Source organism: Stegodyphus dumicola, chromosome X1 (genome assembly GCF_044657685.1).
Source record: "Stegodyphus dumicola isolate Sdum_Otavi_A_Nest chromosome X1, ASM4465768v1".
Lineage (NCBI taxonomy): Eukaryota > Metazoa > Arthropoda > Arachnida > Araneae > Eresidae > Stegodyphus > Stegodyphus dumicola.
Window position 1 is genome coordinate 180,424,299 of NC_140780.1, and position 25,431 is coordinate 180,449,729.

General features: G+C 32.3%; 1 protein-coding gene across 4 annotated transcripts in view; it reads right to left on the reverse strand.

The window, feature by feature from the left end:
- Positions 1-25,431, reverse strand: part of LOC118197180 (uncharacterized) — a 219,857-nt gene that overhangs the window by 25,638 nt on the left and 168,788 nt on the right. For all 4 annotated transcript variants that reach the window (XM_085807493.1, XM_085807495.1, XM_085807492.1 and 1 more), the window contains 5 exons: positions 23,080-23,367; positions 21,111-21,340; positions 13,092-13,212; positions 7,285-7,616; positions 4,222-4,944 (listed from right to left, as the gene is read on the reverse strand). In XM_085807493.1, the coding sequence (XP_085663619.1) occupies positions 4,222-4,944; positions 7,285-7,616; positions 13,092-13,212; positions 21,111-21,340; positions 23,080-23,367 (1,694 nt within the window). The remainder of the gene's footprint in view (positions 1-4,221; positions 4,945-7,284; positions 7,617-13,091; positions 13,213-21,110; positions 21,341-23,079; positions 23,368-25,431) is intronic.

Below are 25,431 nucleotides of genomic sequence, written 5' to 3' on the forward strand. Positions count from 1 at the left end.
CAAAGGTTGGATAGATTAAATTTTGCTCCATAGCTTTAGATGAAAGCATTGATATAAATGATACTGCTTAATTAGTATTATTTATAAGAGGTATTAATGAGAACTCTGAAATTACCGAGGAACTGGCGTGCATGGGTTCTTTAAAGGGAACTTCAATGGGATGTGATATTTTTCGAGAATTTCAGGAAGGGCTTTTAACTTTGAAAGTGCCTATAACAGATATATGTAATATTACAACCGATGGAGCACCAAATACGACAGGAAAAAAATCTGGATTTCTTGGACTCTTTAATCAAAACTATCCTAGGAAATAAATGCTCTTTATTTTTATTGTGTTATACATCATGATGCTCAGTGTAAATCCACATTGAATATGAAACCCGTGCTTGATGCAGTCGTGAAGCTTGTACACACTATTTGATGTCGTGGTAATTTCATAGGTAATTTCGAGATTTTCTTCAGTCCGAATCTGAATACTCTGATGTACTGTATTACACAAAAGCAAGGTAGCTTAATGTAGGATGTGTTTTCAAGCGAGTTTGGCAGCTGAAAGATGACATTGTGTCATTCTTCCATGAGAAACACTCTTCTGCACAGTGTGAAATGTTAGAAGATACAGAATGGCTTTCAGACTTTTTTTCACAGATCTTCTTTGTAATATGAGCATCTTGAATATCAAGATGCAAGGGAAAAATCAATTTATCAACGATATCTGGGCTCATCTAAAAAGCTTTTAAACTAAAACTCGGTCTGTTTGCTGAGCAGCTGGCTAAGAACGACTTGTCTATTTTCCGAAGTTAAATTCAATACCCTCAGTAAATGAAGAGGAGCTTAAGAATTACGAAGTTGGCTTGAAAAAACTGTATTTTGAGTATGATTCAGTTTGAGTATTCTTCAAGATTTCAGTGCCATTCAAACAGAATTGGAGATATTCATCATGCCTTTCAATGTAAATTTTGAAGCAGTGATGTCAGATTTGCAGTTTGAATTAATTGAGTTGCAATCTAACAATCATCTCAAGCAATTGTTTCTAAATATGCCAAAGTTAAGAGTTTTACAAATCATTATCGAAAGTAAGTTTCCCAAATTTAACATCTCACGCCCAGAAAATCAGTGCTACGTTTGCTTTATCTTAAATATGTGAACAAGTGTTTTCAACTACGAACCTTAGAAAGAATTTCAGAAGTAAATTGACAGATGAGCATTTAGCCTTGTTCCTTAGAAACAGTACATCTCACTTCGAACATCAATATAAGGAACTTTTAAAAATGAAAACGAAATTTCATTTATTTCATTAACATACTTAAATTGTAATACTTGCATACAGTTTTTAAAAATTTTGGAAAATTTATTATGGCCAAACTTTTTTTTTTCCAATTTTTGGCCCGCAACCGAAAAGGTGTGCTCATCCCTGCTTTAGATCATAAATGCTTCATTATTTCATAAACCATGATTTCATATTCTTAATTTTTTAACTTCTACATGCCATCTTACTAGATTTAAACTGGTAGTCTAATATCCAGAAAAATTTCTAATCCAGAATCGTAGAAGTTCCAATGAGTCCGGATCTCTGAGTTAATCAGATGGATGGGCCAGCCACATTACCTGACTTTAATCCTATAAAAATATCTATCTAGAAAGATCTTGAATTCACTTCCAGTTCAAGATCTGAAAAAGTTTTTCTGCAGGAATAACATCAGCTGCCACGGGGGGTTCTTTAACTACCTCATTTTCATCACGAAATCATGCAAGTATGTGGGTATCATACATCCTACTGACCGTTTTTGTTCGATCTTGCAACGTCTGTTTTAGATCTTGCCTTGCACAGATCATACACGTATACTATGACTGGAGTACGGTGTGCTTTAAACCTCATTTCATTCTAACCAATTACTTTTACTTTAAGAAACTTTCCCTTCTGACTTCAATTCCTGCCAGAATGCAAATTTAAATAACATATGTGCAAATCTAATTGAGTTAGGAAATAGTATTTAAGTAGAAGATTTTAAGAGTTCGTGGTAGAAGAGTTAGTTCTGAATTTATGCTGAGTGTTTCGAAGTAGCTCCATAACTGAATATTTGGTGCTAGCCACTTTAAATTATATTGATGTTCTAGGCTTGGCTTTGCTAAGTGCAGCCGATTAAGTGGTTTAGATTGAATAGGAGATAGAAGTGTAGCTAAAATTTAATCCATTTTGAATGTACATAGTATTTTGTGTTCAAGTTACTTAGCTACAAATGGAGGTTCATTTGTGAGCACCAAGTGAGTGCACATTCTGTTCAGTTTAGTAAAATAAAAAGGTTGTTATAACCTTCGTCTGCAGTCCTGTGTTTTCTTTCAAGGTATAGCAAAAATTTGCTTATTCATCTTTGAACAAGACTCTACAGTGAGTGAGTGTGTGTGTGTGTATAGCATATCACAACATATGTCCATACCAACTTTTATTAAAATTTGCCCCTTAGTTCTGGAAATAATCTATCAAATATGAAACTTCTCTTAACACACTGCATGTGGGAAATGTGCTTTCACATTTTTTGAAGTCTGTCACTTAAGCGTGGGTCTTGTAAAAATATGAATTTAGTACATTTGCAATCCAGCAGTTATAAGGCAATTGGCATTCTAAATGTATCTGGTGTTTGTGTGTATAGATTTACTGAATGACTAAACTCCCAAAAGTCACTAAGAAACACACGGTACATGCTTAAGTCTATGGTGAAATATGTTGGATATGCAAATAGTGATGGACTGTCACCATCAGCGCAATAAACAGTGTAAACTGAAAATCCTGCAAAGGAGTTAATTGTGCGACTCACATTTTCTTTCTCCTTCAGGAAAGGACAGCGATACGACACTCTATTATATAACTCTTTTTCGATATGTATTTGGAATGTTAACGAATCTTAATCTATTTTCACGCATAAATAAAATGTATTTGTGACCTTTCAATTTCCATCTACAAACTCTTTTTTTGGATTAATTTAACTGAATATGATCTTGCTGATGCTGCACTGGATACAAGGCAAAAGGAATTATTTTGCTCTCTACTTTTGTTAATTTTGTTGTGAAATAGCAAGGCTACAAAAATGTTTTACAACAAAATATACCTGCAAGCAACGTGTAAATTTTGAACACCAACATAAACACTCTTAGACATGCAAGATTTGAGGTACATTATCAACCCACCTTAATGCCAATTCACGTCATTTTTAAGATAATATACATAGTAGCAGTATGCTAAAGAAGGTAACACACAGGGAATGAAATCTGAACTCCCACTGCTTACTTCATAAAATTAATTAGAATAAAAACAAATCCATGTGAAGATGAAAACCGATAAGCACTACAGGAAAAATACTTTGATAAGGATCTAAAATATGTATTTTCTCGAGGCATTCGAATTTCCCTGCAAGTACTTTGCAATACATTTCCCCAGCATTGTGAAAAATTAAGCGTTATAATTCAAATTACTTGCAAACATGAGTCACATGTATGTATTAAAAATTTAATGCACAAGCCATCATAAGAGGATTCAATATGCAACAAAAGCATGCCATGAATTTAAGATTTTCTTTGGCAACCCTAAAAAGTTCATAACTTAGCTGACATGCACTGCACTGTCACCACATACTTTGGACGTTATTTAATAGAAGAACGCCTTCATAATTTGCAGTGCAATAGCTTCAAGCACTTCACACCGAAGTGGGTCCATACAAGAAATTTCATTCTGCAAGCATGTGATGATATCAAAAATACAACAGCAATATCTGGGTCTGTGGAGCAAAATTTGAAGCAGCAATTCTAAATGATATAAGTAAGGTCTGTTTCGCTAAATATCATCCAAACAGTAGAATGATAATACAGAACTATCTATTGGCTAAGTTATGAATTAACTTTTTTGAGACGGGATTTAAAAAGCTGCATTCCCAATGAATTTTGGCAAAACTATATACCCTTATGATAAATAATTTTTTACTAATTTCAAAACATTCTAGTGACTTAAACACCCTGATTCCTGCATACCTCCCTCCCAAATGGTAGAATACTTGCTCACAAAGGCATCTATCTCATCACTGAGAATTGCTACGGCATACCACATGCAGCAACTGATTCTACACATGCAGAAGGAGCAAAGCATGTAAAGCAAACAGACACTTTGTTTACAATCGAGATTATATCTCTGCTAACCACTCTATAATCTAAAGAAGCTTTTAAAATACTTACTGGACCAACACTTGATGGTGCACCGTAATCATCCTCATCATCAGATAGGGGGAACTCGTGATTTTTCTGTTGTAACACATTCTCATTAATTTGGTTTTCATCAATGTGAGGCTCGATCTCCCCATTATTTAAGGAATCAAACAAAAGATTTGATTCAGATTGTTGTTCAGACTGCTGGTTGACCTCTTCATTTGGTAAACAGTTCGGCACAGAAGGTTGGTTTATCTGCTCATTAACACAAGCTGTATTTGAATGATCATTGTGAGGCAGGACAGCAGGCATTGTGGAAGTTAATGAATTTGCATCTCCCTCAACATGTGGTTCTGTATAATGTTCACCTAAACATGGTTGTGTAACATCATCATCTACTGAAGTTTGCAACATTTGACTGTCAATATGAGGCTGCATTAACTGCTGCCCATCAGGACAAGGATGCAAATCATTTTCCACACATGGAAGGTGATCAACTGGAGTCTGTGACAACTGATCTTGAAGAGCCTGTTGATTTATTTGATCATCCAATGATGAATGGCTGGGCAGCTGTTTATCGATGGATGGCTGCATATGTTCTTGCAAAGAAGGTATACTATCTGGCAACAGATGCTGCGAGACTGGTTCAATAACTGAATGATGGACACCTTGATTATATGCTTCTGAGACAACAGGAGAAGGAACATTGTGTATACTTGGAGTTATAGAATGAAGTGGTGGCCCTTGATCAACCTATTAAACAAACACAAAATCAAAAATAGTATGTACAGGCAGAAAATACATATAAATCAACAGTTGTGTTTAGAACATAAAAATTTTATTAAAATGCTATGATTACAACACAAAAATGTTATTAGTTTACTATTATACTTTATGATCATAAAAAGAAAAATGGTATGATACAAAGGAAAACTCAGATCTTTAATCTCATGCATCAAGCACGTCAATCCAATCATTTATGTAAAGTATCATTTTTGCCACTAAAAGATTAAACTCATTAGACAATCAGGTTTTTATAACCAGAAAAAAGTCACACAATTTAGAATTCACCACTAAAGCATGATATATCAAATTGCTATGATTTTGATACTGTGGGTTTATTTTTCTTCCAAAGTTCTAAGAATACAATTTAACTTTACTAAACAAATTTCTTCAATGAGAGAAATATTCAATTGACATTTCACTGACGTGTGAGTAAGACTCTTTTTGCAACAAATAAAATAACTTTTTACTATAATACATTTATGTATGATTATGCTTTCCTTGATGACAACTTCATAAAAATCAGTTTTTATGGAAATCTATAACCAAATTATATCTCTCGACAGAAAACCCACTAACTTATAACTAATATTTTGAGGCTAGAATTACTCATAACTATAACCTGTCATTTCAATATTGAGACAGTAAAACTCCACTAATGTGCACTGCTTGATTACTTTTCTAAAGTTACTAAAATTAATCTTACCATACTGCCTAAACTTCTATAGAAATATTTTAATCATAGTTTTAAGCTCCTATAACTGAAAGGATTTAACAGCTACTTGCACAACTTTGCTTTTTATACGAATTTTACCACATGAAAACTATACCATAGACAAAGGCAAGGACATTTTTATCAAATCCATTAATTTTGTTGTTTTCCATGAAAAGTGTTATTATTTCTTTCTCTTTTCCCATTAATTTTCCCGTTCTGCTTCTCCTGACTGTCGGTGAATTTTCCGTCATATATATTGGACAGCCATTAAATATGCATGGATATGCATTGTCTTTTAACATTGGACGTTTTCTCGGAACTCTTAAAATCACCCCATTTTTATCTAAGAATACATGCACAATCATATTCTTAGCAAAAATTGTACTTTTTGCAGTGTATGTGGTAAAATGGTTCATATTGTCACCATATTAATTCAAATAAATTTGTCCTTACTTCAAAAATAATAAATAAATTCATATTTCAGTAGTGAAGTAATTGATAACATATGATTTGTACTGATTTCGGAAGCATGGTTTTTTAAAATATATAAAATAACTTAATAACTTACTTTATAGATTATTTAAATATTTTGCTATAATATTTATAAAAAATATCTTAAATATTAATTATTTTAACAAAATTTTAAACAATTTAGCACTTATTTTTAGTACTAATTAAATTTAATAATTTAAAAGTAAGTACCGTATTTGACGGCATATAAGACGCACTCACGTTCTTACGTTTCGTAAAAGCCAAATAAACAATTATTGAATGCAATTACCTTCACGTATAAGATTGTGTCCTTCACATATAAGACGCAGGTAACTTTTTTGAGGCCAAACTTAGGGAAAAAATTGCGTCTTATATGCCGTCAAATACAGTATACTAAATTTATATTTTATTAGATGAATCTACCTTAGATTAATATATTTAGATGAAATAAAGTAATGAAACATTGCAAAGTAAAACTTATGCAGACTTCAGATTCTTGAAAGGGCGGATTTAGTCTCTTTTCATCCTAAAAATAATGCTGATGAATTATGAAAAAATTGCTAAAACGACCACGTCATATCATGACAATTTCAGCGACGTCGTCAAATTCCCTAGATGCAACAGCAAATATTTTGCGTTGTTGCAGCGCTGTAAAGACATCAAAGTTACCACAACCACTTTGCAAACCCCTCGGCCCAATTTGGAACGACGTGTGCTACTTGGGTGTCCGCTCTGCTTCTACTCGCATGCCTATGGGAGGGTAATACGATTACGCTATCAAGGAAATAGTGATTTCTCAATTTATTTCAATCAAAAAGCAGTCACAAGTCAAAAAGTCAACACACAAGTGAAACAATAATAGATTTTGTTGTTGTCAACTTCTGAAGCCTATGGGAACAAATTAAAATAAAAGATGACAATATAAGTTTCAGTCAAATTTTGTTTTTGATAAAGTTTTAGGTAATTTACAATCTGCAATTCTGAATATAACAAATATTTTTGTTTAAAACAAAACTCCCGTGTTTTGCAATTCCAAACTAAGTTACACCTACATCCATAATCCCTTTAAAAGGCAGACAATTATTCAAATATCTAAAACTTACCATCGATGAGTGCATCATCTGCGGTAAATGTGACAACTGGTTTACATCTGACTGCAACATTTGCTGTATCATGTGGGCAGGTGGAGGATGTGGCATGACAGAAGACATAACATTAGACATCAGTTGTTGTTGTGACTGATCTGACATTTGCTGGGCAGATATGGGAGGAAACATATGATGCTGTGGCTGCAAGAAATTTGAAACTTCAAGGGAAGGATGAGATAATCCATGATCATTTTGATATGATGGCCTTGAACTATCCAAATGCAACGAATCGAGATGAGACAGATCTTGTGACAATACTGGTTCCATCTCCCGTCTCCGTTTACGAGCTATTAAAAACATTTTCATTTGTAAATATGTAAAATAAAAGACAAAACAATTGAAATACAGTATAATTTTATGCTTTGATAAATTACGAATTATGCAGGATGCTCATTAAAATTTAACTTTAATAATGATGTGCATAAAATTTCCACGATGGGTTAGAAATTAAGTATGAGTAAATGAAAAATTTTACACATTTACAATGAAATAAAACATTAATAGAGAATATAACAAAAATTTATTTTGCTTATCACTGTGAAACAAAAATATGAATTCTTTGATATGAATTTGTTTTTCAGTTTTACAAGGTTAGCTTTAAGAATGAAAATGCACTATACAGTCTCTGATAACACGAATATGCGTATAATTTGAATGCTGCATTTGTTTGCTTTCAACCACACTGGGACACTTTCCACCGCACTAATGTTCACTAAAATCATCTACAGTTTGTTAATTAAATTCTATTGAATTGTCTTGACTATTTGAAACCATAGAAGTGCAGCTATGAAATTCCCTGAACATGCAACTGTGATAACCATGTGACTGAAAATAAATAAATAAATAAAGGTTTTTATAAAATAAGCTTTTACTCAATGCTCATAAAGTCTTTAGCAAAGCAAAGGCCCCCAAAAAAATATTAGCATATAGTTTAATGGGAACTAAAGATTAATTAAACCTCTTTTCAAAATGCATTTACAATTTTATATCATGTACAACAAAAGCATAAACACTTGAAATCAAATATGAATGGCATGAAATCAAATAGTCGAATTGCACTGTCAACAGTAAATGACTTTAACATTTATCAAGGAGGTCTCACATTTTTATTACTCATGATACATCTCTAGATGAATTTTATAAAGAGAATTATTTAATGTCTTATTCCCATTATATTACTGTATGATAAATTACTTCTTGCGTTTCATCATGAAATAAAAGCTTCTTTTATAAAAACTTAATTTTCTTATTCTTTAAACTGTTCCAAAACAGAAATTTTAGTTCTCTTTCTCTGTACATTCACTTTCTAATTGGCAACTAATTTCTTGTTTTGTCAGAATCAGTGTAAGGCCCTTATCGTAAAACATCAAGAAGAATTTCTTCCCACACTTACTAACTGTCATTACACATTGTCCTCAGAGTTGCATGAACGCTTGCCCCTTATGCATTTTGGGATGAAAGCCAAAAATCCGATTTGGGCATTCATGGTCTTTTCATTCTAACAAAATAACAGGCAGGCCTATATTTGAGGGTATATTAAAAATAATTTTCCATAACCCATTAAGCAGCCCGCATAAAAGAGGAATTCAATTTGGGACAAACCACTTAAAAGTTAAAAATGTCATGTAGTTGAACATCTTCACCCTCTCATAACATTTTCAATTCAAACAACAGCTCTCAATATACACAAAGTCCTAAAAGCACTTACGGAAACTATTTTCAGAACCATAGATCATAGACATACGTATAAAGAAATTCTTTAAATAGGGAAAATAGTCATGTTATTGCATTTTTATACATAAAAAGTTGATTCTGTAAAACTAGAAAACTACTATCTTTTTATACAATCCAAGGCCCCTACAGTCATATTTAACAAAAGTTTATATGCAACCTCCCCCCCCCCAAAAAAAAACTCTTGTACTTGACAGAAACTTGCCAAGAATTTTAAAGTCCGAGATCATGTTTCTTGAAAATTCAGGTCATATCGAAAAAAGAAAACTTTGAATTTCTGTACAAAAAGGAAGCATCAGTTCAGAAAGTTTTAAGACTAACAAATTAAGTGACAAACACTACTAAGCAAGCTGTTTTGAACAGTAACGACCAATATAATTTTTGTCTCTAAATAAGACACCTTATTTACAGAATCTTGTACAGTGTAAAGTTCAAAATTCCAATAACTGGAATGATCCATTATTTGGACTACCCAAGAAAAAGCAAGAGTGCCATAAATCAATTCTCCCAACTGGTTAAGATTTCTTTTGCTGAGAAACAATATTATATACAAAAGTTTTGAATCACACCTGCATTTTCCACCTTTAACACCTGCATGCAATAAGTGAAAATATTAGGTTCAGCACAATTAGAAAAATATTAGCCTGATATTTGGTTGGAGTGGAATTTTACGGTTTTAAAATTTGGTTTACTAATCTGACGAATATGTGCACTTAATTTTAACCTCATGAAATGTTTTGGCTTGACCCATTAGCATTGGACCTGTCAACGGCACACTCTCGCTGCGTCTCTGTCTGACCATTTGGTCATCACTTTTAGCATGGGGGAAAATTTTCTGTTATTCATTACAAGTGGGGTGTCAGAATCCACAAAAAATTCATAAAGTTCCTTTTTCTGTTATGTCATATACAGTTAACTTTCCAATGCCATAACGCTTCACACAATTTTGAGAAGGATATACCTATATCCATTTTTTACAGCAATTCCACTTTTTAATGGACATCAAAACATGCTTTTGCTTTGTAGATCCTGTTGCAGCTCCAGAACTAGAGTTGAAAGGTCAAACTTTAGTTTTAATAAAACTGCTGTAATCATAATAGCAGGCAAAAAGTAAGCTAGATTAAATCAGAAAGTTAAAGAATAGTGCAATCTGATATTAACTAAACCTGTTTGGCATCAGTAAAGCATAATTTTACTCTTGCTTAAGAGTGTCTGCTATAATACATTTTTGGCTATGCAGCATGAGACTGGTAACAAAAACCAAAATGTCCTGTTAAATTTTGTCTTGCTTCTATCAAGCACTGAAACAGTTTAGCCTGAATTATATTAATTTAGTTATTTTTTATAATTAAATACCCACATAGGCTTACTGAGGGCCGGCGCTAGATATTTTATCGCCTGATGCAGTCTCTGTGGGTTAAATTTTGCTACCAAGCACCTTCCTAAGCTGTAAATTTCTGCTCCCCTTAATTTTGGGTCCCATTGCTTTCCAAAAATTCTAAAAATTTTACCATCTCTTAATTTTGTTCCTTGGTGCTTTTCTAAATGACAGAAATTTTGTTTTCTCAAAATTATGCCACTTAGTGGGACCATACGAGCTCTGGCACCATTTCTGGGTTTATGTGATTGATTTGATTTGATTTTATTGGATTACAGCAAAGCACTCGAGGGCTATCTGCCTTAAGGGAGGGATGTCTTCGTGGAGAACTTTCTAAGGAAAACTGGCTCGTATACATGTTACACAAGGGAAAACCACAAAAATGCCCATGCAGCCAGCCCGTTCGCGGGATTTGGACCGAACTCCCAGTGTCAGCGATGTTACCACTCGCCCGATTGTGAATTAAAAAATCGGTTATTATTAATTCAAATAACACAAAATGTAATCTTTTGGCTTATAAGTATAATTAACAAAATGTATTTTTAGCATATATCGAAAGAAATTTTTGTTAAATTTTTCCTTGTCAACATTTAATGCATTTAAGTTAAATCTGTAGTCATTGCCAAGCATAATGTCAACATAAAAGGTTTCCATAGTCTTTGCTATTCAATTACTAATATAAAAAAATTTCTTCAGGCATTGCTGCATAAGTCATTACTCAAGTTACCATGTGTTGATAAACACGCGGTGATGGAAGTAAAATATAATAAATAATGATTCGCCAGGTTGGCATCAGGGATATAAAATATTAGTTGGTGTAAAATCAACATGTTTCTATGCAGAATGTTTTGGTTTGAGATTTATGCCAAGCAGATATGCAGCCAAATTAGTGATCACACAAATTGATGCTAAAATGACTGTTTCTTCAATAATAAGGTATTTTATTTGATACTGAAGTTAAATTAAGAATATGGATTCTATACATGTTTTCTTACAGGTGGAAAAATCAAATGTGCATGCGTAAAGCATAAAAAAATCCTAAAAAGAATTCTCGTTCGTGGCTTTAAGGTCCGGATTTTAGATCATTCCGGATATTGGATCTCCGGATCTCTGACTTTGTACTGTATTCACATAATCTTTAGTTCATGGAATTTCCTTTTTTTCTAATTTGGGGAATGGCAATGGAACTTTTCTTTTTACAGACAAAATGGCATTATGCATTGAAAACGCAATACCATCATCAGGTTATGGGGAAAAAAAATCTCCAAAAACAGTTCAAATGTGATTCTGACATGAATTTAATGAACCACAATGAATGGAACAATCACTTAAAAGGATAGTTAAAACAGTTTTCACAGACCAGACATGCTTTACGTAAAGAAGGTGCAGGTAGACTAAGCATTAGTGATAAAAATGTTTCCACCATTTAGGATGTGTTTCTGCACACTCCCAATAAATCCATTTGTTATTCCCAGCTAGCAACAAACAGGAAATCCCAAGTTTATTGTACATAAAACGTTTCTTGAATGGTTAAAACTGACAGTGCATGAACTGCAGACCTGTCAACAAATCGAACGTAATGATAGTCATTCATAAGGAATTTCCTGTAAATTTTCCTGACCACATCAGCATTGCTTTCTAAAAATCATATTAAGTGATGAAGCAATATATGTTTTAGGAGAGGTTACTCGACATAACCGCACGATTTGGGGATCAGGAAACCTGCACTGTGTAAGAGAAATTGAGTGAGGTATCCCTAAAATCAATGTCTGTGCGCACTAACTCATTATATAAAGTGATTGGTCTCTTCTTTTTTTCAGTCATCAATTCAAATATTTACTTCAATATGCTCGGATTGTTTGTGGTATTGCAATTAGAAGAAATGCCGCCTAACTTATTTTTCGCAGTAGGATGAATCCCTGTCACTGGGCTACACGTGCACTATTTCCTTGATGAAATATTTCCAGATTGTTGGATTCATAGAGGTGGACTAATTTCATGGCCATCCTGTTCCTTGGAAATCACACAACTTGACCTTTTGCTGGGGATACCTGAAAAACATGTTCATGTTGCAGAGATATTTACAGCACAAAAGAATTCAAAAATCAAATCACCACAGAAACAGCTATTGAAACTCTGCACATGCTCAATAATGTATGGAAAGAAATTGAGAACAAAGCAACTTTTCTCCTTTCAACTAATTGTACCCATGTTGAAGTTATTTAACATAAAATTCTTTGAAGTGCGAAATAAAATTCAGTCAGTCTTTTTTCCCTATCCCTTATTCTGTATCATTTAAAATATATCTCTAACTAGTGAATAAATTCTGAACACCCTGCATATCTACTGATCAACAATCTAAATCTTGCTCTCAGTTGCAAATTTTTACTTAATTAGATACAACATACAATTTCAAAAAAACTTTACAGATGCAATTCCATTGTAAACAAACAATAGAAATTCAAATACCATTTATGCTGGCAAGATTTCTAGCACCTCCAGATAAGTTTTCATATATATGTGACTTGTGCTCATTGTATAGTTACAGTCACTTGCATAAAATATGGAACACTCGACCATTAAATAAACATGAAACAGTATGGCTAAAGCATGCACTTCAACAATGCAAAGTAAATAAATAAGAGTTTCTAACCAATGACATCACTTTCATCTCTTCCTTGTTCCAGAATGTCTGCATCTAAATCAATACGATCTTCTTCAACTCCAAAATCTTCATTATCAACTGAACGAGTAGTTAGATGTCTCTGGTAGGCCTGGAGAAGGGGAAAAACGTTTAACTATCTTCTGCATAACACATAAGAAAGTTACAGCAAAAAAGATTGAAACTATGATTACAGAAAGGAACTGTTACAGGAGAACCCAAATAATACATATATGAAAACAATTTAATTGCAGCTTTATCAATGGTAAAAAATATTCTTTCAATCTGTCAACTAAATATAATGCCTCTATTGTAGAATACAGTAACAAAGCTAACTGCCGGTACATATAGTAGAGGCGACAACTAAAATTTCACCAATGGTCGAAGTACAATCGTAATCATCTAACTATACAGCTCAGCAATAATTTTTGTGGACAGCATCCTGGGAATGGACCTAATGGTCACCCCTCTTCTATCACTAAATTACTCATGAGTACTTTACACTCACCAGTACAGTGCCTTTTTCTAAATACAATACATCCACTAAAAAGGTATTTAAAAGCATGAATAGCAGTTTCTTTTTCTGTGTCTAATATTTATAAAATGACATGAGGAACCTACAATGAATAATTCTTTCTCCGTGCTTTTCAGTAGTTATTATACTTTTTTTTTATTACAAGTCAAAGTAGGTCATATCTGATAGCATTTGTTCATAAAGTATAATTTTAAGTTTAAATATTTTGGCAACATTGATATATTGTAAAAAGAATGAGTTAAAAAATGTATCTGGCATCTAGAGAGTTTGTTATGGTTTTGCAGAATGCGGTAAGGTTTCTTATGACTAATTTTCTTTTATAAAGTTTTTTTTATATATTACTATAATGTGTTTTTATTAGAAGTAGATAATTCTTTGGATAATATCATTTATATGCTAATCACAAACCAACATTTGGTAGCAGAGCGTGGTTGTCCCCTCTGTTGATAAACTTTCATTTAGAACATTGATGTTCTTTTGGCTTAACAACGTTGCTAATTTCTCTAAGTGATAAATTAGACTTATAATATTATAACTAGTGAATATAAATTAGAAAATATGGCATATAATATGATAAATTTGAGTCACACAAAAAAATTAAGTGACGAAAACACACAAATTTTTAGGTATAGACATCCGGCAAGAATCTGGGGATTGGGATTATTCCATTATGGCAAAGCACACAAGGGCTACCTGCCTAAAGAAAGGGATGCCTTCGTGGAGGACTTTCTAAGGGAAACTGGCTCGTATACATGTTACACATTGGGAAAACCACGAAAACGCCCATGCAGCCAGCGCGTTCGCGGGATTCGAACCTCGGACCGAACTACCAGTGTTCAGCATCTTTACCGCTCGGGGGCGGGCAAGAATCTGGAAAAACTTAAAATCAGTCAAGAAAACTACATAACTAAAATCTTAAAAACTTTGAAATGGATGAATGTAAACTTGTCAAGATTCCAGGAATATTGGGTGAAAATCTTGATGACATAGCATCTTCACCACCTGTGTCGAAAACAAAATATCAAGAAGCATTAGATCATTGATGTACTTAGCAACAATCACAAGGCCAGACTTAGCTTTTGCAATAACAGGGTTCATACACATTTCTGCACATGGAAATGAAGTACTTTTATGGACTATTAATGAAAAAAATTAAGGACCCATCAAAAAATGAGAACTGAATAAATTCAATTAAAGATATTAGCTATGCCTGAACTTCACTTATGTGATACCACCCTAAGAATAAAATAGATCCACGAGTAGAATGCATTATTATTAAACGTAATTTAATAAATGTAAATAACACAAAATTGTGAATAAAATCATTATAAAAATTTATCAGGTAGCATTAAATATTTTACCCTTATAATAGTTGGACATATTTGAAATAAGATTAGTGACATTTTATTTACGTATTACTAATTTAGCTTTATGTTGATATTTTTCTTATTTGTCATGTACTTGCTCAGTTAAGATGTTTTTTTTATGTCAAACGACACAGGTTAAAATGAGAAGCAAAATTATAATCAGCATGAGTGGTTACAGAAGATTGACTGTTCTCACCACTACTGCTTGTCTAGACAGAGGCCTGCCACCAGAACAAACCTGAAATTATGTAAGCCCGCTTGGCAAGTTTTCAAGTTAGTTGTGCTCTGGCTTCTCTGATGCAATTTGTGTCATAACTTTGAGTTCCTGGGGTTGTAACCCAGTTAATCCTTTGGCCTATAACCACGAGTCCGACTTATGGTAAAAAATTTATGCCATAAACAAAAGCCACTAGTCTGACTCACGGTAAAGAATTTGTGTCATAAACAAAAGACATGAGTCTGACTCGTGGTAAAGAATTTGTGTCATAAACAAAAGCCACGAGTCTGCCTCATTGTGAAGAATTTGCACATAAAATGCTGCATATTATTATTCTTAGAACAAGCGGTTGGAATAGTTCTACATTGAATAATTTTCCTTTGATTTTAATGTCAATATTTTGCTTTTTTCAGTTGTTCCTGACAAAACTTTATGATCTTTTACTTTAGCTTCCCATAAAGCCTCGTTATGTTCACACATTTCAAATATAATTTCTTATAAAGAATTAAAAATATCTTAATCCATCATGCCAAACTCTTATACCCATCACAACCATCATGCAATTATTTTTGTCAACTGATCAATTGATTATGATTGCACCCTAAATGTCTTAAAATTACTTTTGTTCCTAAACATTGTTTATTTCTTCACAATTCCTTTCATTACACTGAAATATATATGTCATGAAAAAGTATACATTTTGCTCCAGTTTGTGTAAATGGCTGAACAGAATTGAATGGCACGGCGCGCGACCAACTTTGTTTACTATAGCTCGTGCAATTGGCAGATATCGTGTAGGCCAAGGGCTTGATATACTTTAAGGTTCCAATAAACCACCAGAGGTGATAAGCTGTTTTGTATTAATTTAAGTCTCACTAGATGTAAAGAAATAAGTTTCACTTAATTTTTACATTTTTGTGCTGTATCTTGTGACCACGGTAAAGATTAATGAAAGGCAATAATATGCACAGATAACTTTTAGGGGGGACCAGTTATGTTACAAATAATTGAATTAGCTAGTTAAGATAAGCTTACTTAATCATTTTAGATTTATATGGTTACTATTAAATTTGTTTTTTAAAATATTTGTTAAAAAGGCACTATTAAAATCACAATCGATTAACATGTCACAGTTTAAAATACATGTTATTTATGACATTGATTCTTAAAGAAACGTTTTGTAGCAAAAGTACTCAGAAAAATATTTGTGCATCTTTTTAATTTGAAGCTTTTCCAGGCATTCTGGATATTATATCAATTTCCTTCTCTTTAAGCATCTTTCCTAACTATAAGAAATTTGTTTCAATATGCAAACCAATATTCCCATTAGTTTCTGCGTGTTTTATCTCCTAACTTGGCAATCTCTCGATAAAGTACCTATGAGGTTTTACTTCATCTGGTAAACGCGTTAAATTGTTAATAAAAATGACACGGGAACAACTCTAACCATGAAAAATTACAATGAAGGCAGTTTTAATTCATTACATAGCTATTTTGCTTTTGCTAAGAATTGTTTCATAAATTGTGCTAAATCGGAAAGCAGTTATTACCTTGTTTATTTTTCATTTTCAAAATATTGTATAAGTTGTCAAAATCGAAAATAATGTTACTTTATATGATAGCGAAAAATAAAATTGTTTAATTTTAATGTTGTTTCTTAAATAAAATTTCAATATATTAACATTATTTTAATAAAATTGATCAATGTTATATTATTTTTAAAAAAAGATCGTCGAAAAATTACCAGATTTCCGAACTGAAAGTTTTTTATAGAAGCTGATCTTAAAATTGCCAAAATGTTGATAAATCCCCAAATTTGGAATTGTTTAAGAGCTCTTCATTAGAAAAAAATGAAATAATTTCGAAATGCTTATGCTTCACTTCTTGCTCAGAAACTCGAGTATCCCACCGTTTATATTAGATATGGGAACAAATAAGCCATGAAACTATTCACCCATTTAAAAAATAACTATATTTGTCAATGAATTGCAAAAAATATTTGTCCGAAATGCTAATTCACATTCAAAATGGCAGTCGTAAAAACAGACAGAAATTTCAGATGATTAAAATTAAGGACCTCCTGCTGAATTTTATCGAAATTAAGGACTTTTAAGGGCAAAAAATCGATCCAAAAAAATTCAGGACTTTTAAGGACCGTACGAACCCTGAATAAGTAATTTGCCAAGATATAATCAAGATCCTAGAGAGAATCGCTGGAAAGCCGAGAAGAGGATATTTAGATATATTAAAGAAACACAAAATGCTTGTTTAGTATATACTTCAGACAATGGGAAATTAAATGCTACATCAGCTGTAAGTTGGTGCACCACTGAAGATGGAAAATCATTTGGAAGTTATTTCATTAAATTAGGTAAAATTTCATAAATTGGAAGTGCAACAAACAAAGAATAGTTGCACTATCTACAATGGAAGCTAAACTTTTAGCATTCTGTGAATGTGCATGTGAAGTAAAATGGTAAATCTTTTTACTTGAAGAATTGGGACAAGATGATCTAATTGACAAACCAATAGAAATTAGAACAGACAGTCGAGCATTAATAGATGGGATAAAAATACCAAAACAAAGTAGTAGTTCACGGCACATTAATATAGAAAATATTTCTTTGTAAAAGATGAATATGAAATGAATCAAATCATTCCTCAGTTTGTGTGTTCACAAAATCAAGAATAATATTTTAACAAAATATCTACCTAGGGTGAAATTGAAAGATGAACTATTAATGTATGGATATGACTGATTAAAATTATATCTTTAAACACAAATAAGAGGGAAATTGATAGTATTTGTTTATAAAGCATAATTTTAAGTTTTAATACTTTGGCAACATTGATATATTCTAAAATTGCAAAAAGAATGAGTTTAAAAATGTATCTGGCATCTAGAGAGTTTGTTATGGTTTTGTAGAATGCGGTAAAGTTTCTTATGACTAATTTTCTTTAATAAAGTTTTCTTTTTATATATTACTATAACGTGTTTTTATTAGATAATTCTTTAGAGAATATCATTTATATGCTAATCACAAACCAACACTATCTATACAAAAAATATTTTTAAAAATCTGACCCAGGAATATTTAACTAATAGAATTCATTAATAATCATAATTGAAACATTGTGATGGTATTACAATAATAATAATAATAATAATAAAACCAGCATTTTTGATTTTATCTTTTATACTCCATTAAAGTAAGATGCAGCAACTGGATACAAATTGCAACCAAATTCATTACTTCCATCAACAGACCAGGTAGCAGGTCTCTGCAAGATATTAATGTTCTTTTGGTGAAGCTTCGCCATTTCTCTATGAATGGAACCTTTTGGTCTCATACGACTATTTCTTTGCAATGTCTGAATCAGGCTTCTTCTATAGAGAAGAGCCACATTGTCTGTCGTATTCCAGGCAAAATTGCATTCCATCAACAACTATGTAAACGAACATGCGGTTTGAAAAACATTTTCAAAATCAGTTTCTTAAAAAAACTGACAACCTTATGATTTTTATCCAAATTAATTTTTTTTTATATATTTTAATTATTTGAGATATTTCACAATAACACTTCCACATTCAAATATAAAATCATGTTCACACGTTGCAGTATGTTAAGTACAGAAGGTTTATAAATGGTGCAGTGGATCTCCACCGTGACAGTCTGCATTGCATGCTTTATCAAACCACAAAATTTTGTAAGGGACAAAGGCACAAGCAGTATATAAATTCGGCCTTTAACAAACCCTGAGAAAAATCTCGTGTTAAATCTGGCAGATGGGGCAGCCACGGAAGAATGTTTTTGTCTGCTGTTGCAGCATGCCCAATCCAGTGTTGGTGAAGAACGATGAAAAAGCCCAGTAAAACCGGAGTGAAGCTCAAGCCAGTGGTGAAATGTAATCATCATAACAATTATTCAGTTAGGGTAACAACCAGGTTTCCAGCTTGTCTAGAAATAAGTCACCGATAAGTTTCTTTGATGGAAAATGGGCCACACACTTTCTAGCAGGAACCTGCACAAAACTCATTCTGCACTAAAACTACAGATCTGGACACCTCAAAACTGAGCCCACAGAAAGCCTTTTCCTCTTGTGGCACCATCTTGGAAATTAATGATGCGGCTGCGAAGTAAGCATGACAAGCAATGAGTATGCAGAACATGAGCAACTTGGACAGTGCCAATGCTTACAGTATACATTTTATACAGGTAAGGTCATACATTATCATTTATTTTTAAAACCGCACCATTCATTTATACACAACATGTGTTTCCCTTGTGTGATTCTTTAATAAACTCATTGTAACCAGGTTAAAATAAGAGTAATATTGTTTCTTACCAGATATTAATGTGAATTCTGTCAAATTATGCCAGTAACATCTGACATTACTTAATAAATTTTGTAATTACCATTTCAGCTCAGGTTCACAGGTCGGCTTGACAAAATTTTGTCAAACAGTTTTAAAAAATTTTGACATGGATATTAGTTAATATAAAACAAAAAATTTTTAAAAATGCTTTATTTCAATGTAATTTTATATCATCACAACTTTCATGACATCACATTGGAGGGGGAAAATGAAGCAATTTGCAAATTATCAATTGAAATGTTACCAAGCTAAACTTTTTTTTAAAAGTTGGCAAAACTGTGATTAATCATTAAACCTAATGATGCACACAGTAAGAGTACAGGAATAATGGAATCTTCCAACATTTCTATCCTCTTCCTGAAAAAAAAAAAAAAAAAAAAAAAAAAAAAAAAAAAAAAAAAAAGGATTTGTCATAATGGCAAACGTAAGGTTGAAGACTGTGTTTTATCATTTTTTTTTCCTGCTTAATTTGATCATATAACTCCAAAGTCGACACTAAATATAGCTTTGGTGACATGTCAGGATAATGGAAAGACTTTTTAACATCTTAATAAAAATAAGTAAAAACTGTGAAAAAAGGGGGGAAGAGAGGGGCACACATAAAATCTTAAATATCAGTTTTCATAAAAATTACAAAAAATTCGTAAAAGTTGGTCCCCATGTGATGTAAAACAAAATCAAATATAAATAGTAGCAGATTAAATACTGGTTCAATGCAAAAAACTTCAACTGATGGACTCAAATCACAAGGTGACTACATATGATTTATTTATAAAGGATAGCTGAAATGATTTTATACCTGCTATTTATAAAGGATTGCTGAAATGATTTTATATCTGCTATTTATGCTTAAAATTTTTATTCAGCAAACTTAGGATCTCAAAACACGTTTCTGCCAAATTTATATGCTGCCCTAAGACCAAATGAAGGAAAATAGAATATTTAGCACTGACTAGAGCTGCATGCAAACAACTATTTCTACAGACTCATTACTGGAAGTTATATTCTAAGAAACATGATTGAAAGCATAGTATTTGAGACAACAAGAGCCAAAGTAAACATAAATACATGAAATACTAATTAGTTAATGAAATTATGTGAATTAAGCAAATCTATATTAAAGCATAAATAAGAAAATCCGAGTTTTGAAGATCTTTGAACATCTATGAAAAATACCTGAAAAACCATATTATAGTCAGCAACAACAGCCAATGAATACAGAACCAAAATTTTAATAAAAAAATGGCATTTATTATTAAATTTTACTATTATGTTTTTATCCAATGTATTTAGTATTAGGGTATTTATTCAATATTGTTTTAGCATTATTTCTTTATAACATTTAGTATCATTTGGAAGAATTTAAGGAAGAACTTAACCTTTAGGAATAAGCTTATTATGGTTAGCATTTCCTTCACCAGAGCTTTTATGTGAAGCTCCTATGAAAAAAATTAAAACGCCTATGTTAATTAACCTGCTTTCCAACTTTTAATTTACAAGAATAAATACTTACTCTTGAAAGAGTTTTTGACAAAATCGGATGACCGGGAAGAGCAAACAATTTTTCAACTCCACCAGTTTCCTTCCAATGCATTAGACGTTTTGTTGGCGGGGCTAAATCAAGCGTAGTTACTATATCAGTAGTATCAGATAGCTGGGATTTCATTTCTTCCCCAGATATATTTTTCACTTCATCAACAATCAATTTCCTTTTTCGTTTTGCTTTAACAGTTCTTTCTGATCCTAGGTTTTCAAAAACAAAAATTTAAATTAGTGAAGTTGCAACTCAAAATAATTATGAAATTTTCTCAATCAGGCATTCAAATTTTTTAAAAAATAATACATTATTAGACAATCATTTAAAATTCCAGAAGCCACTCAAGTTTGTATATAGTCCACTACATCTGATATTGTTTAAAAGACTGCATAGCATTAACAAAATATAAAAATTTTGTTAAAAATGCACACCTTTACAATTGTGCACCTAGGACCAAAAAAATCTTAAAAGTTATGTTTATATACTTTAGAAATAATCGGCCAATCAAATAAAACATAACACAGCAACACAGTGGATTCAGAAAGTAAGTTTAAACTGTTGCCAAAAGCATCATCAAATTGTGCTGTAAGTTTGGTATGCACAGAACAGAATTAATGGTCCTTTCTCACTATGCAGACAATTTTATTATAGTATGAAGACAAAATGCCACATTAACTGCAGACTCAACTTCAACTCAATGTTTAAGTTAGGAATTTTGCTGGCAAAATGTCACAGACGTACCTAGATTTGTTTCGGATTACAGTAGAGAAGGTACTAAACACAAAATGTAGTCCAGCTTTTATCAAACGATGCCAGCAGTTAAAATGCAGTTCCTTTTACTAATGATAATTGACACTGCCATCATTATCCATTACAGAACACTGTACTGCAGTTTGCTAAAATGATACATACTCAGCAACTGTAATGTGAACTGTCATGTGAAACCTGACCATCCAATCTAATACTTAAAAACACACTTAATTTACTGTATGAGTTACCACCCTTAACAACCAGCTAACTGTCAACACGAACACGACTTAAAAATCCCATGAACCACCAGATGAAGTGGTTATAGCCATTCCCCCCTTTCACTATGAAGAAATTGTTTATAAAAAATTTACACAAATGGGCATAGCCATTATAGACATTTAAGACATTTAACTTTAAACATTTAAGAACATTTAAAAATCTATAATCATCACAGGTTTCCATACTCTTGTTATTCAAATAATAATATATATAAAAAAATATTGACATCACTGCATGAGTTATTACTGAAGCTGTCATGTATTGATAAACATGCGGTGATGAAAGCAAAATATAATAATTAGTGGCTCGCCAGGTCAGCGTCAGGGATATAAATAAAATAGGTGAATGTTTCAGTTTGAGATGTATGCCAAGCAGATACTCAGCTATGAAGCCAAATTAATAATCTCACAAATTTATCCTCAATTGATTCAATAACGAGGTATTGGATCAATTGAGGATCAACTCAATTAAAAATCAATTAGTGCCTAAGTAAAATTAAAAATCGAAATTTTTAATGAAATACGCATGCATAAAGATATATATATATAAAGTTTCTGGCTTTGAGGTCTAGATTTTAGATCATTCCGGATAATGGACGTCCGGATTTTGGACTTTGTACTGTATACCTTTTCAATAATAATAATAATAAAAAAAAAGTGCTGCTCAATTTAACCATTTGCATTCAAAATTCTATTCTTAACACAATGAAAAAAAGACATTCAATGGATACGGCGAGTTGCCCCAAGAGTGGAAAAACTGACAAATTCAGAATAATCATACTTGTAACACACAATAAATACATGCAAAATATAATAACACTTTCAACCAAATCTGATAGGTAACAGCACATCCGCATATCAATAAACATATTCATGTATTACATTATTTCATATAGCACTATTCTAAGCAAAATTACCTTGAACAATAGTTGCATCTAAAGGTGCAAGAGCAAAGCTTTCTTCTTCATTATTTATTAAAGTCGTATGATCCAAAGATGAGAGAGAGGGTACTGGAGGTGGAGGCATGTCGTTAATTCCCAGATCTGGATCAGATCCAGAAGGAAGACCCCTAATGTTTAATCCATTAGCAGCAGTACCGTGTCCAAGACGATCCGATTCAGAAATACCACCTGTATTCAAACGTAAACCAGGAGAATCTGGAGATGATGGCGGAGATGGTGCACCCATAGAACCAGGTCCCATGTCTAAAGATACAATTTAAAAAACTATAGATAATTTTTACTTTAAAAAAAACTGTTCATTAGGTTTACTTTTCACATTAACTTTGGGAGTAAATATCACATAGCATCACATTGGTAGTCTTTAACCCTTTCTAGACAGGTGTCCCATTTACACATTCCCTAAGAATGCCTTTAATAGCTGGGTGTCCCACACATGCATCACTCAATGCATGCAAGGGATGGGTGATGCACATATGCATTTTAATCTGACACAATTTTCAAACACTACTAGATGACATTCTGCATCCATTACTTTTGAACTTAATAGTTTTAGGATCCTGACCTTCAATTTGATCACATTCTGCATAATGTTGGTGTGAGCTGTTGTGGGGAAGGGAGGGGAGGCATAATGTAAACAAACAGAGCTCGAGCTCTTAAACTTGCAAGTCATAAACTTTCACACTTTTTATATCCCTTCAAATCCATTTTTATTCTTTTTTTGCTACTATACTATACTTTTTGGAGGGCTCTATTACACTTTGCATTGCTTTCATCACTTGTATTTCACGTACTCTGCTTTTTATTTTGGAAAGAATCAAATTCAGTTTATTATGGAAGCCAAGCATTACCAAAGGAAAGATATATTTGCATGGTAAATGAGCCAATCAGTGACATGGATGGGAGTGATGATTCATTTTCTAGAGACTGACTCATTGAGTGTCTGTCTGAACTAACAGTGAGGCTTCCACTTCCCATGAAAGGTTTTGTTACTTCTTGTAAATTGTCTTTCTTGACTTTTTTATTAATTTTAAGGTTTACTTATATATTTTGTCAATTGAAATTTCGGAATAATTTGAATAGTGCTTCTGAAAATTATTCCTCAAGGACAGAAATTTATTTTATATTCTTTCATGTAAAAAAGATTATTTTAAATTTTAATTTAAACATATATGACAGCTTAAGTAAAAATCTAAAATAGTACCAAAAATTATGACGTCAGGAATTAAAACTTTTTGTGATTTTTTTAACCCTAAAGTCAGGCTTAGCGACACAAAAACCACATCTTGTGGGACAAACCCTTGATTCCCATCAGTCCTGAGGGAATGTCTTAAAGGCATTCCATCTCAAAAGGGTTAAGGCAGTAACAAAGTAGACAACAACAAAACTCGTATTACAGATTTTCAAACACAGTCAAAGAATGCTATAGTGAACCAAACATATAATGAGCCCTGGACATAATACATGTTTTGAGTTTTGTCCAATATCCAGCAGATTTGATGTTGCTTTACACGGTAATGGTGAACTTCCAAATGTATTAAAATTGGATATAAAAAAACTTTCTGGGTATCTTAGACTAAAATTATTTTGAATTTTTCAACTGTTTTTCCCAGAATTTCTTTTTAAGTGAAAAATTACTAATTATTAAACTCATCCTGTTTAGGGTATTAAAATAACAAAAACACCTTTAGGTTACTGTTCTTTAATCTTACTCAAAACTTTCTGTTCTAATAAAAAAAAAAGTTAATCAAGGGCAGGAAAACCAGGCCACATAATAAACATACCTTAGGAGATCCTACTGTGTCATGCATTGAGACGAAGAGCTTGAATCTATTCTGATTTAGCTCCTAAACTGAGCTGTCAGACAGCACTCTGTTCTAGACTGCTGTTTATACATAATGGTAAACATGCATTTCAGATAGAGTTGTGTAACTAGAATGACAGAGCTCAACGATAAAATTATTTATTTACGGTAACACTGAAAAGCAATGAAAAAGTGTAGAATTGCACATAATAATAATCATAAATTTTAACTTTTTTTTAATTACAGATATTATTAACTGCTTCAGAAAGATGTGACAATGCTATTCCATCAATTTTTACACTATTTTGCCAGTTCATTGCTTTTTTTCTTATTAGATCAGGTAATGAAATACTTTTGCAGTCCCTTGAAGTTCATTTCAGTAGTTTTTGACTGTATGTTTAAATTAACCTACTAAAACATACAGTGATGCTTAAAAAACTATTATCTGATTGCAGATAGCACAATCAGGAGCAAAGATATGCATGGATGACTTGGTCAGACTTAAC